Source organism: Podarcis melisellensis (assembly GCF_964234715.1).
Source record: "Podarcis melisellensis genome assembly, chromosome: 17".
In the NCBI taxonomy this organism is placed as follows: domain Eukaryota; kingdom Metazoa; phylum Chordata; class Lepidosauria; order Squamata; family Lacertidae; genus Podarcis; species Podarcis melisellensis.
The window spans coordinates 17,157,141-17,170,748 of NC_138534.1; the positions used below are offsets into that span (position 1 = coordinate 17,157,141).

Consider the following 13,608-nt stretch of genomic DNA (forward strand, 5'->3'; position numbering starts at 1 on the left):
GGACAGAGCAACGGGAGCTCACCACGTCGCGGGGATTCAAATTGCCGACCTTCTGATCAACAAGCCCAAGAGGCTCAGTGGTTTAGACCACAGTGCCACCCGCCGTGGAATGTGGTAACCACATGGGTGCTCTGCCAATCTATTATAGAGAAGCAATAAGGGAGAGGGCTGCAGGGGTTGCTGTAGGTAGAGGGAAACATAAGCAAATGAAATGGATCCTTTTAGCCATCTAGCTTGGATAGCAGACGAGACTCTCTTCCCCGTCAAGGGAGGAAGAAAGGAGGTAAAGAGCGAGCTGGTCTGACATATGGATGGTGTACGATGTAGACCTCTCGTGTTCACTAAGCAGTACTTTGTACTGTGTTCCCCGTCGATCGTGGTAGTTTCTCTTGAGTGATTGATGTGCGCCCTGCCCCCGGTGCTCTGTCCCATTGGCGCCGCTGCTTTGAAAGGCTGTAGTCCCTGCGTTGGTGGCAGAGTTGGGGAAGATGTGCGGCGAGTGGACTGTCTGGCTTGCGACTTAATGCACTCCTCTCCCCAAAAAGCTGAATCGCTCTCCCCCCAAAAACAACAACAACTCTGGTGTGTCCACCTAAAAAAAGCTCAGCAACTCTGGGCAATGACAATGGGTAGATCACTGCCAGTTTTATAATACTGGGAGTAGATTGCAGTCTCTACAGAGTTGAACATGCCTGATATATCACAATGCTGAAAGCCAGATATCACTCAGCTCTAATACACACTCTTTGTATTGCCAACTGGAGAAAACAGCAATTTGGGTTTTGCCCGGATTGCCATTTGTTCCAATCCATCACTACTAAAGGTTTGCGGGTGGCGCTGTGGGTTAAACCAGAGCCTAGGACTTGCTGATCAGAAGGTCGGCAGTTCGAATCTCTGTGACGGGGTGAGCTCCCGTTGCTCAGTCCCTGCTCCTGCCAACCTAGCAGTTCGAAAGCATGTCAAAGTGCAAGTAGATAAATAGGTACCATTGCGGCGGGAAGGTAAATGGTGTTTCCGTGCGCTGCTCTGGTTTGCCCGAAGCGGCTTAGTCATGCTGGCCACATGACCCGGAAGCTGTACGCCCGCCGACTCCCTTAGCCAATAAAGCGAGATGAGCACCGCAACCCCAGAGTCAGTCACGACTGGACCTAATGGTCAGGGGTCGCTTTACCTTTACCACTACTAAAGAGAGGGATTTCCCTCAGAAAAGAGCTTGGACCTTTCTAGGCATGGCACAAGTGGAAATGTGGGCGAAAGCCACATCATACAGACAAGAATCCCAGCACTCGACAGGTGGGTTCATTTAGGTGGGTTCACTAGGACTTGGGCTGGTGGGCACAGTTGACTGCCTGCCCATCTTTGCGTAGTCCAAGGTTCGGATCTCTCTTGTGACACAAAGAGTATTTTACTGAATCCTTTTACAAGGCTAGGAAGCTGGAAGACAAAGGCTGTGCCCAAAATAAATGAGGGGGAGGGGGGGAGACCGTCAATATATCCTATAAGAAAGCTTATGTGTCAGAACTTTGAGGCGGCAACTCTTTTTCTCTCTTTACCTTGTTTGCCAACACCTTGTGGCAGGGATTTCTGTAAATTATGAATACTGAAAAAATTAAGAGACAATGTGCAGGGTTCAGCGAACTTTTTAAGCAGGGGGCCAGTCCACTGTCCCTCAGACCTTGTGGGGGCCCGAACTGTATTTTTTTTCTTTGGGGGGGGGGGAATGTACGAATTCCTATGCCCCACAAATACCCCAGAGATGCATTTTTAATAAAAGCACACATTCTACTCATGTAAAAACATGCTGATTCCCGGACCGTCCACGGGCCAGATTTAGAAGGCGATTGGGCCAGATCCAGCGCCTGGGCCTTAGTTTGCCTATCCATGGGTTAGGGGTTAAAGTAGGGAGATATTGCTCATGTTTATACAAGTGGGAGTTTCCCCTTCGGGCGACGTTCTGGAGTCAATGAACACTGGATGAGACCCATTTATTGCAGTGGTTTAGAATTGGTTGGTGGCTCTCCAGACAGTTCGCCTATCATCTTTGACTGGGGGAGATTTTGATTGCTGAAGAGCCATGCGCTCCACACCCCTGGTTTATTAAGAAGGGAAAGGATCTGCTGTTGTAACCGTAAGGGTATCACTGCAAAAGAGAGTAAATCAAACAAGAGATTTTGGGAAAGGGGGGAGGGAATTCCTTTACTTTGCTAGCTGGATTTCATGTTTTTGTTTCACTAGTCAAGATCTATTTAGTTTTATGCAAGTGAAATGCTACTGAGCCATATATATATATATTTTTTTAAAAAGCCCTGTAAGCTACTTTAAACAATCCAAAAAGACATACATCGTTAAATAAATAAAATTACTATTTTCTAAAGCGGCTGCCAAGCAGCTTCATTTGATAAACAAGCATTAGTGTTAAAATGTATTATTCAAACCACTTACATAAAAATCTCAACAATGTTAAGCTAAAGAGCTCCAAATGCTTTAAGCCATTTCTCCCAGCCCCCAAAAGATGATCCACTCCCCCAAGCATTTTATAGCTGATGTTTCTCATTTCTTCTCAAGTTGTATTCTATTCTTTGAAAGATATGAATATTTGGAATGGCAAACTAGCATTCTGATCATTGACATAATTTGCTGTTGCTTTTTTTAGAATAGTGAAGCGGGTGCAAGACATCTTACACTTTTTTCAAAATAAAAGCTGCCACTCACTGTTTGGAGAGGCCATCTTCAATATTTTCCTTTTCATTTCCTATCATTCTGACACACCGCCAGAAAAAAAATATATCCTCAGCTTTCCATCTAATTAGAAGTGGCCTCTACCATTTCATAATCATATGAAAGCTTTAGTTATTAACCTGCTGATTAAAGACTGCAGTCCCAGTTTCAGCACACACTGCTGTGGGTTTACGCTGATGGTAAACAAACATGAAATAAATAGTAAGTACAAGTCAGATGTCTGCAGCAGTTCATGCACACATCAACATATGAAAACAAGGAACACTGTAATTTAGCACCTTTCTACAAAACAAGCCATTCGCACTTCCGTTCCGATGAAAATGATCTCTTGTCTTTACAGTACTGAACATTTTTAGTGGGTAAGGATTATCACAGTGGTAGAACACAGAGTGTGTGTGCAGAATGTCTGAAGTTCAACCCCTGGCACTAGGAGAGATCTCTGCCTGAAACTTGGTTTTAAAAGGCAGTCAACAAGTGTAGACCGTAAAGCATGTTCTCCTTCATGGAGAGCATGTGGTACGGTGGGGTCTAACAGGACACCCTCTCTTGGTTACTGGGCAGGGCCGTTTGAATGGCCATGACTGTGATTGGGCCAACTTGGGTTGTTGGGGAGATTTTGATGCTACCATTTAGTGGGTTGGCCCAAAGGTTATATATTCATGGCACGCAGCTCTTTTCAGTCACTTTTGCTGCGTGCATCGGATCACCCACTCACGCTCCCTGATTTAGGGCTGTGGTGTTTGACCTTGCTATGCCTGTCATGGGGTCGTCTGCTTTTGGGGCAGGGGCCTGGTAGGAATTTTGTCCATTTGGCAGGTTGGCTGGTGCCATTTGGTTTTTGCCTACTGCGTAGCAAATTGTTACAACTTGTAAGGTTGTGGTTAGGCATTGGTTAAAATTTGGTTGGTGGAGGGGCATAGATTGGCTGTGCCTGCCCCTCCAATGCTGCTGCTGCAAGGGAATTCCGTTAAAGGAATCCAGGGGTTTGCCACACATTTGTCCGTATCCTCAGCAAGGCGCTAGGGCCATGCAAGCCCCTGGGAACATGCAGGGAGGGGTGACGGTATGGTGCCCAGCCCCATTCTCTCTCCAATATTGTTTTCCCTTACTGGCTTTTGCTGGAATCCGGAAGTCAGTTCTGTCTCCGCGGTGGGGACAGATACAGTGGTACCTCGCAAGACGAATGCCTCGCAAGACGAAAGAGTTTTCCGTTTTTTGAGTCGTTCCGCAAGACGAATTTCCCTATGGGCTTGCTTCGCAACGTCTTGCGAGTTCTTGCGAGTTTGTTTCCTTTTTCTTAAAGCCACTAAGCCGTTAATAGCCGCTAAGCCGCTAATAGCCATGCTTTGCAAGACGAAAAAACTGCAAGACGAAGAGACTTGCGGAACGGATTAATTTCGTCTTGCGAGGCACCACTGTAGTCATAACCAATGCTTAAGCAACCACTCAAATTATGTATTTTAATAAAGTTGTGGCCAAAATTATGCCAAAAACCGTAAACAAAACTTAATGTGTGAATTGTGATTTATTTAGGGGGTGGCTTGGGAAACTCGACACGCAATGAGATTGATGAATTAACTGTGTAAAGACAGCTTCCTCCCAGCGGCGGAGCAAGCCAATTGGGAGACTGGAGCGGGGCACTGCCCAGGGACGGGGCCAGCCGGGATAGGACTCTCCACGGGGCCTACGAGGAGTCTGTCTGCCTCCTCCCACTCAGCCGTCCTACAGCTGAGGGGGAAGAGACGGACAGACCACTTGGGGCAACACGGAGCCTGTGGGTGCCCAAGCCACCGCATCACTCCCAGAGCGCTGCAGGCCCTGTGGTGAGTGCCACGCGCCATTTTGTCACCCCCCTCAGCGGGGACACCTGGGGCGGACCACCCCCGCTGCCCCCTTCCTCCGCCTCTGCTTTCCCCTCTCCCAAAATTTAGCTCATCTCAGATTAGGACTGGGCCATATATCAAAATATCATCCAAAACCGATTTGAACTCCATAGTGTGATATCAGTTTCATAATTTTTGACATGGTTTTGGTTGTCGAACGCAGAAAACCTGCAAGTAAGTGCTTCCGTTTTCAAGCTGTTTTGGTACCTGAACATGCGACATGGCTTCCACTGAGTGCAAGAAGCTCTTGCAACCAATGGGAAGTCGCGCCTCGGTTTTCGGATGTTTCGGGCTTCTGGAACGGATTTCGTTCGAGAACCGAGGTACCACTGTATATCACGAATCATGATGTTTCTTAGGGCTGCGTGATATATCATCCAAAACCGGTTTGAAGTCCATATTGTGATAACGGTTTCATAATTTTTGACCTGGCAATATATGGAGAGTTGTGTGTGTGTGAAAGGAAGAGAGTCAGAGAGCTATGCAAAAATCACAACCTGAGGAAAACCATGAAGCTAGCCCATGCTTCTCTCGATTCCTGCACCCCCTTGTTAACTCTGCTGGCTCAGCAATCTCCTGCCTTATGCAAGGGGCAGCAAATCACAAGAGCAGCGCCGGCGAAAATCACAATGTGGGGAAATCCGTGAAGCCAGCCAATGCCTCTACGTAGTTCCATCTTTATTACAGACATTGCGATATATCATAATGTTTAGCTGGTGACATATCATGATGCTGAAAACCAGGTATCGCCCAGCCCTATCTCAGATTTTTAACAATTATGGAGCGAGGCGATAGCTCATTTCCTTGTTGACTGCGCTTGTTGATGTCCACTAGACTCCTAGGTTCAAGGGGCTCAGCATGGCACCCATTCATCCATCCTATCTCTTAGACCCTCCCCACCATGCAGAGATTGCAGAAAATTGAGCAGGGGGATAGGTTCTGCTGCTTCTCTCGACTCAGTGTAAAAAAGTTGTTGTGGTGGTCAAAATAGCACCAACACATCGGCATACATTCTCCACTCTTTATTCTAGGACAGACCTGCAAGCCTTAAAAAGAAAGGAGACTTCTGTACTATACACAGTGGTACCTCGGGTTAAGTACTTAATTCGTTCTGGAGGTCCGTTCTTAACCTGAAACTGTTCTTAACCTGAAGCACCACTTTAGCTAATAGGGGCTCCTGCTGCTGCCGGAGCACAATTTCTGTTCTCATCCTGAAGCAAAGTTCTTAACCTGAAGCACTATTTCTGGGTTAGCGGAGTCTGTAACCTGAAGCATATGTAACCCGAGGTACCACTGTATAAGTCTAATATAACACCTGCCATTGTTGTCTCTCTTCCTGGCTTTGACTTCAGGCTCAGCTTTGCTTTTTTACAAACAGCAGACAGCCACTCAGGTGCTCACCAGAGGAAATATCTACTGCCTCGGGGGTTAGCAGGGAAAAATACCAGTTTTTATTTCAATACTGTAAACACAGATTGGCACTGTATGTAATCACATCCACTTCTCTAGGCCCCCTTCCTAGCTTGTATTAACACCTGCCATCTTGAAGAAAACGCCTGGGAAGATGAGGATGCCAACTTGCCTGATTTGTGGGTGCATGTGAGTTTGTGGGACTGAAACACCCACTTTCCTCAAACCAATGGGTGTGTGTGTGTGTGACTACTCTTATGCCCACGACAACATACTCAAAAAATAAACAAAATTGGGTAAAGACCGCTGTACCACACTGTTCTTTCCCTTCAACTTTTGTTTATTGATGTACTGAACATGAAAAAGTACAAAGGATCCAAACACAAAAGAAAACATGTACAGCCTCTTTTTAAATACTCAACAGAATATATTTTTTTTCTACTCCAACAGATGTGAATTAAGTCATACTGTACAACTTCAAATAAATACCAGCCTTACATTTTATTAAGTGCTCTGATAAACAGTGCAAAGTGAAGCCCAACAGATACATGCCTTCTCATCAATGCCCCTTATTTGAGTGGATTTTTGAGTTTTATTTTCACTATAGTCGTATAAAGTGGCAAAGGTTGCAGCTACCAGGTGTTGGACCCACTCCAACCACCATCATCACCATGGAACTCCATCACCTTCTGAAGCACAGGGAATTTGTGTTAATGCAGATCCCAACACGAGTGTGGGATTAGGATTAAGCCAATTGATCCAAAGAGCATTGAATGAGTCCGGCATGAGAAAAGTCGTTTGTCACTTTAGCACACTTTATTCTCTCACAGTTGTTTTTTTTTTTTATGTACTGTACTATACTGAAAATTTTATAACTACAATTCTTTTCTTAAAAAATAAGAATCGGAAAGCAACTGCAAATATCATGTACAAGAATGTTATGCATAGCACATTGCTTGGTTCTAAGGGGAAGCAAATGAGCATCTCAGTTTATACAAAAAGCAGGACGGATCTATATAGTTTGTCAGTGCATCCTGGAAAAGGCTCTGCTGGCCTTCAGCTTTTTAAAAATTTATTATAAGCTAGATGCTAATCAGAAAATATTTGTACTTTTTTTGACCTTAAATTTCTTCCATACATGGTAAAGTCTTTATTATTTTCCCCAAATAAGTGTTTTTAAGCGTCATACAAAGTTAAATTTCAATAGCATACAGGTATTTATGATTCTGGTATGAAAAATGTAAGGAATTTGTTCAAAACCTATGGTTATACTCATTTTTTTTTACCACAAACATATTTATAAACAAAAATGTAGCATCACCATAAACAGCTGAAGCTAGACTATCTACAGACAAAATTTGCAACGTATCTGATACACTGTAAATTCAAGTCCTCAGGACAACAGAAATTAATTAAGCAGACCTCAAGTAACAATCTTAATGCCATTTATACAAAGGAAAAGGAAACATACAAAAACATTCAGAATTTTGAACATCACTTGGCATGTTAAATAAGGGAAAACGAAAAAACCAGAAGGAAACTCAAAAGTTATCAGCTGAAAAGAGGTTCATAAAACAAAAAAGATATTATTTACATTACACAAAGCTCAGGTGTTAGCCTTGAACGTAACTTTCAAAATACCTTCAAATATATCCAACGCAAGACTGCTTCTTTCCTGGTCTGCCATTGGTGCAAACCGTGTGCAAACATCTTTTTTTTTATTTTTTAAGACAAAACAATTCTTCAAACAATACTGGAAGTACATCACTAAACACCATGAGCTCTATCTGAAGGGAATTCTATAGGAAGAACAGATTTTTTTCCCCTATCTCAGTTAATTTAAATTTCTTGCCTGCTCTTATATACTTTTAATTTTTTTTCTCCTTTTTGTTTCAAAACCACACAAGTTAATGTGAGCCACCTATCACATAGTAACCAGGATGTTCAGAGACTGCACCAACGATTACAAAATCAAAACCAGCAGTGCATTTCTCAGTGATTCCAACTTCTTGAGTAACAAAGATCTCTAAAGAATTTCTACATCATAAATCTCTCTAAAGTGTTTTTTTCCCCCAACCACTGCAAATTTCCTGGTAAGTTTTAAAAGCTCACTAGGTGTCATATGAAGAGATTTCTCAAAGTATTCAAGTCAAAATATTTGTTCCAGGACCTGTAAAAAGTTTCTCCAAATTTTCTCTTTTTTATAAAAATAGATGCTTTGTTTTGTTTTTTTAAACCCACATCAAAGAGGCTCTTATCTCTTTGGCAAGGTACTGCTTTACGAAAAGTTCTCCATTAATCTTACAATAAGCTTTTATAATGCACCACCCCCCTTCCCCCAGACCCAAATAATAATTACAAAATAAATACTTTCAAACTTTATAAATAAAAATGTAAACTTCGAAACACTTTTCTTGAACAGACTAAACTGCAAGGCATTAAAGTGTAAATCAAACACAACGTAAGACTAAACTAACTCAAGGATCGTTAACACAAAGCCTCAATTAACTACTCACAGGTTCAAGGCAGTCGTGTAAAAGAAATCGTCTTCCCTTAAGCTCAAACATTTTAAAAGGTTCCGCCTTCTTCAAAGAAGGCAATAGAATGCATTGTGACAGGTAAAAACCCTGTACCTCTTGTCCATATTCAAACATAAGATATTTAAGAAGTTTTTTTTTTAATTCAAATACTAGCAATAAAAAATCTCGCATATTTCTTAGGATGCTAGTCTTGTATCCCCTGCCCCCCCCATCTCAACACTGACTTACAAAGACATTTACTAATGTATAAAGTTTCTTTTAACTTGCCTTTGTCGAATAAGTTTTCAAATATAAACTGGGCCGAGGGCACCTCATTAGGCTTTGTGCGTTTTGTTTGTTTTAAACGAGACCTGCAAAACTCTGTCTCCAAGGCGGTATCCGTTCAGGCTGGCGATAGCCATGGCCGCCTCGTCATAGTTTGTCATAGTCACAAATCCAAAGCCTTTGCACTTGTTTGTGTTGAAGTCGCGGATGACCTTCACGTTGGTGACGGCCCCGAAGGGTCCAAACATTTGCCACAGGATGCTCTCGTCTGCATCGGGAGCTAAATTGTAAACAAAAATGCACCATCCGGTCCCCGCATGTCCCGGGATATTGATCCCAGCCAAACTGGTCATTCCATCAATGGTCATTGGAGAAAACCTACTAACCAACGGAGAGGGGCAAAGACAAGAGAGAGAGAAAGAGAGAGAAAGACAAAAAGGAGATTTTTTTATTTTAAGGAGAAGGCAAGTTCAGAACTTGAATTTAAAAATGCAGTCTACTTCCACATGGTATCAGCATGCTGCACAAGTTTAAACTGAGAGCCTTTCTGCCTAGTTTTGTGCCTCAAGTATGCACTGATTTCAGCGCCTACAAAGCATGCGTTTGGGGGTGAAATATTGGGGAGGGCCAGCTAAGTCTTGCCACACATAGTCGATCGCGTGACACAGAACACACACACACCATTTGAATTGCAGTGGCCATCAACTTTAGGAGGCCCTGGCTCCTTCAAATGTTTTATTGGGGGGTAGGTGGTGGCGAAGGGATCTCAGCCCCTAGGAGTTGGCTCCTCTGCAAACATTCATTCCTGCGGCACAGCAGTTTTCAAACTAGGTAGAGTGCAGGACGCACAAGCCCAACTCAAGAAAAATGCATGGCAAGGAATTATCATTAAGGCTTTGGCCAGGCTTTGTAGATCCCCTTCGACAAGACTATTCTGCTGTTTGCTTGCATTGGGCCTCAAATGTGCTCGGTGCTGAGGCATGAAAGAATTATGTGTCTCCTGGAGGCCACCTGCTGTGCCTCAACGCTTCTCAGCTTGGGGTGGGTCTTTCTTAGACACGTGAGTGGCATGTGCCTCAAAGCCAGGAGACATTTGAGAAATGCTGAAAGTATCGGCGCTTGGAAGCCAGCGTGAAAGTTTCAGGAGCAGCATTTTTACATAGAAGAAAAACAAAGGTATCCTTCAGCTTCCTCGTACTGTTAAAAATGAGGCAAATTGCAGCCATTCCCACCAATTCACTTTCTCAGGAAATCACCTTGCCACTACACAAAAGTCGAAGGGAAAAGCTCCTCCAAGGGGGCAAAATGTTGGCCTAGCACTCGTGTCAATATTTTTGTAAAGAAGTTTAATAAAATTAAGTTATTTGTAGGCTGTACTCTTATGGTTATCTAATCCTTTCTTCTGCAGTGAACTTATCTGCTGTGAGATGCCAGTCTTCCATTTACTGAATATTTTTGTTTTGTTCCTTTATTTTGTGCCTTGTGAACTATCGATCCCCCTTGTCATATGATGCAGTATCTAGTCGGACCCCTGCTGCCCTAGTGAGACGTTAACAGTGACACATCTGATTAACAGCGACACATTTAGTTTCTAGTTGTCCACACCTTTCCTTCCTGTCGGGACACTCAATTTGGCGTTTGCGGACTGGTCAAACTTTGCCTTAGCCACAAAAGCGAGAACAAAAGTGTCCCTAAGACAACTGGGTATTAGAAATCCTAATACTTGTCTCTTTTTAAAAATGCAGACCTGCAATGAAATACCTCCTTCAACTCTTCACTATTTGTGAAGCTTCAGTCCCCTGGCTGCAATACTAGCTGCAAAATATTATCACCCTGCAGGATGCGTTAAGATTTACCAAGATAATACATGCGAAGTACTTTTAGCACTAAAGAATTGCATCTACGTTACATAGCCAATATCATTGCACAAGTCAATTGGTTCGAGTGTGGCACTCATGACTGCCAAGGTTACAGGCTTGGTCCCCTTATGGGACAATTGCATATTCCTGCCTTGCAGGGGGTTGGACCAAATGATCCCCACAGGATCCCTTCCAATTCCATGGATCTATGACCATCTGCTGGCGCAGATACAATACTATTGGCACTGGTGGGAAAGGCTGAATAAGCAAAACTCTAGTGCAGAAAGGCCCTAAGTTGTTGCAGAATGCTAGAAAGATACAAAAGGCAATGCGATAAAGATTAATAAAATGCCAGCCATTAACTGAAAAAGACAAATACCACTGAAAATAATGCTGGAAGCTGTTGAAATTATGGATGTGATGACGAGAGAGAATGTGTTAAGTGATGTACTGAAATAAAAATAGCTTTTGTTTAACGTCTGAACATGCAGAGACAATGCAACTTAAAAGAAATTAGCTCCAAAGTATGTTCAACTCAAAACAGTATAATTTATTATTAGGAAGGGTTAAGCGTTATGGACCTAACACAATTCTTCATTACCTCTTTACTCCATAAGCCATATTGAGCAGATTGTCCAACCTGCAAAACACATTTAGCAAAGTGTTCAGTCTTTGGGTCGTCTACCTTCAAGTGCAAGTTGCTAGTTGGGTCTTGAAAGGCTTCTCACAGAACAGACTTACAAGGCTGAAGATGCACAATCAATATATATTACCTGCATCCTCCTCTGCCCTCCCCGCCCCCGCTACAGAGAGATCCTACAAGTATCCCCACAAAGTCAGCCTTGATTAAATTTCCATTAGGTATTTATGCAAAAGAGCAGCTCAGCCTCGGGAGGACATAAAACAAGGCTTTCCAATTCCACGCTACCAAGACAATTAGGTGTGTTTTTTTAAAAAGTGACAGAACACACGTATTAAAATACTGGTTCAGAAAATGAATTTCACACAGAAGTCTTTACATGAGGGACCAGACCATTTTGTCCACACTCCCATTCCATTATCAGAAAGCCCTTTGGGCTGAAACACGTATTAAGTTACTCTGCACACGTTTCCTAAAGTCCGTTCCTCAAGATTTCCGACGACGAGACATTACCTTCTCGTACCACAATTAAATAGTGCTTATAAATGTTATACCTTGCACAGAAACTTGCTTAACTGTCAACCGTGCTGCCACAAACTGCAAACATTTTCTACTGTGCCAGCTTAACTTGCACAATGACCGCTCCCCGCATAAAACGGGGGGCGACCTTTGCATGGACGCGCGCAGCCCCTGGATCTGGAGCGGCTCCATCAGCATAGGCTTGGCTTTGCCTTCCCTCAGGTGGGATACCTGGAGGTCTCTGCCTACCCCAGTCAGTTGTCCAATCCCACCTGGGGGAAGCGTTGCCAAGGAGATCAGGTCAGGCAGGGGAGGGATTACCTGCCCACACAATAGAGGATGGATCTTACCTGGGAATCCTCACTTGGCTCCAGAGCTTCTCCCACCCTACCCACCCTCAGTTAATGCCTTATTTTGCAGGTTAACTTTTCTTCACAGGTTTTGCAGGTTAACTTTTCTTACAGGTATGCGGCCGCTGCTACGTTAAGGTCGCTGTCAAAGGGCCGGAAAGGAATTTCCCTGCATTGACAGGTTTCGCCTTTCCCGTAGCAAAACGTCACAACTTTGGCAGTATCAGGCATTGGGCGGAATCGTTTTGTCCACCTTCCTCTTTGCAGCGCCGATACCAGGGTTCCCGGTTAAAGGGGTTTCTGAAGGGAGGCTTTGACCGTACGCCGAAAGGTCGTCATTGCTCTCCCCTGCGGCGGCGGCGTAACAGGGGCGGCTATCTCTGCTTGAACATATGTTCTCCAGAGCTGGCCCATCCCCCCCACAAACACTAGATAACCCTGATGCTCCCTAGGTCCCCGGCTGGGGACTGGGGAGGGAGAACGCCCAATGCCTGAGCCAAGGACTATCCACATTTGAAATTTAATAAAGTTGTGGCCAATTTAATCCCATAGCACGTTGTCTTGAGTCGTTATTCCACATGGCCGGGGGGGGGGGCGCTCAGGACCTGGGGACTCCGCCAGTCGACGCAAAGGAACGCCAATTTGATTTTACTTTTAACCCACCGTGAAACATGAACATCTTATGCAAATCACCAAGTTTTATGCTCAATCAGAGTGATAGAGATACCCGATTGTGTCAATGCTGGTCCGTATCACTTATTGTTGAGAATTCAGAAGCCACACTTGAGAATATATACACTTACTGTCCAGGAAAAAAAACCTCCTCCTGCCCATCCCATATTAACTATAGCTGAGTGCAGGCATAGGCAAACTGGGCCCTCCAAATGTTTTGGGACTACAACTCCCATCATCCATAGCTACCAGGACTGGTGGTCAGGGATGATGGGAGTTGTAGTCCCAAAACATCTGGAGGGCCCAGTTTGCCTGTGTCTGGCTGAGTGAAAGGTTGGCACTAGCCGTTACTACAATTAATACTAAGTCACTTTAATCTGCTCTCAAAATGGATGTGGCAATTCGAGGACCAACTCTGCATTGCAAATGTGACATGGAAGGCTGGCAACATTAACCCCGCCTTGTGGGAATCCCTTGCAGATGACCACAGGGCCTTGGAGACAATCAGTGAGGTCAGGTCTCTGCGCAGCGGTGACCAGAGGAGGAATGACCGCTGTGAGCAATGCAGAGAGAAGAAACACCATGATACACTTGCACCAGCACAACAGGACGCCTTCGTCTCCCCGTCTGCAACAAAACATGTCTCTCCTGAATCGGTCTCCACAGTCACAGCAGGCGCCATAACTCTCCCAACAGTTTGACACTCTCTTCCATTTTCTCCTGAGGCAGATG

At 44.1% G+C, this 13,608-nt stretch overlaps 1 protein-coding gene across 14 annotated transcripts in view; it reads right to left on the reverse strand.

Moving 5' to 3' along the window:
* Positions 1 to 6,351: 6,351 nt before the first annotated feature.
* The window catches only part of ELAVL2 (ELAV like RNA binding protein 2), a 165,246-nt gene continuing 157,989 nt past the window's right edge, over positions 6,352 to 13,608 (reverse strand). For 10 of the 14 annotated variants that reach the window (XM_081894542.1, XM_081894538.1, XM_081894545.1 and 7 more), the window contains 2 exons: positions 11,297 to 11,335; positions 6,352 to 9,217 (listed from right to left, as the gene is read on the reverse strand). In XM_081894542.1, coding sequence (XP_081750668.1) covers positions 8,887 to 9,217; positions 11,297 to 11,335 — 370 coding nt within the window. In that variant the 3' untranslated portion in view covers positions 6,352 to 8,886. The remainder of the gene's footprint in view (positions 9,218 to 11,296; positions 11,336 to 13,608) is intronic. The other 4 variants (XM_081894541.1, XM_081894535.1, XM_081894548.1 and 1 more) reach the window with 3 other exon arrangements.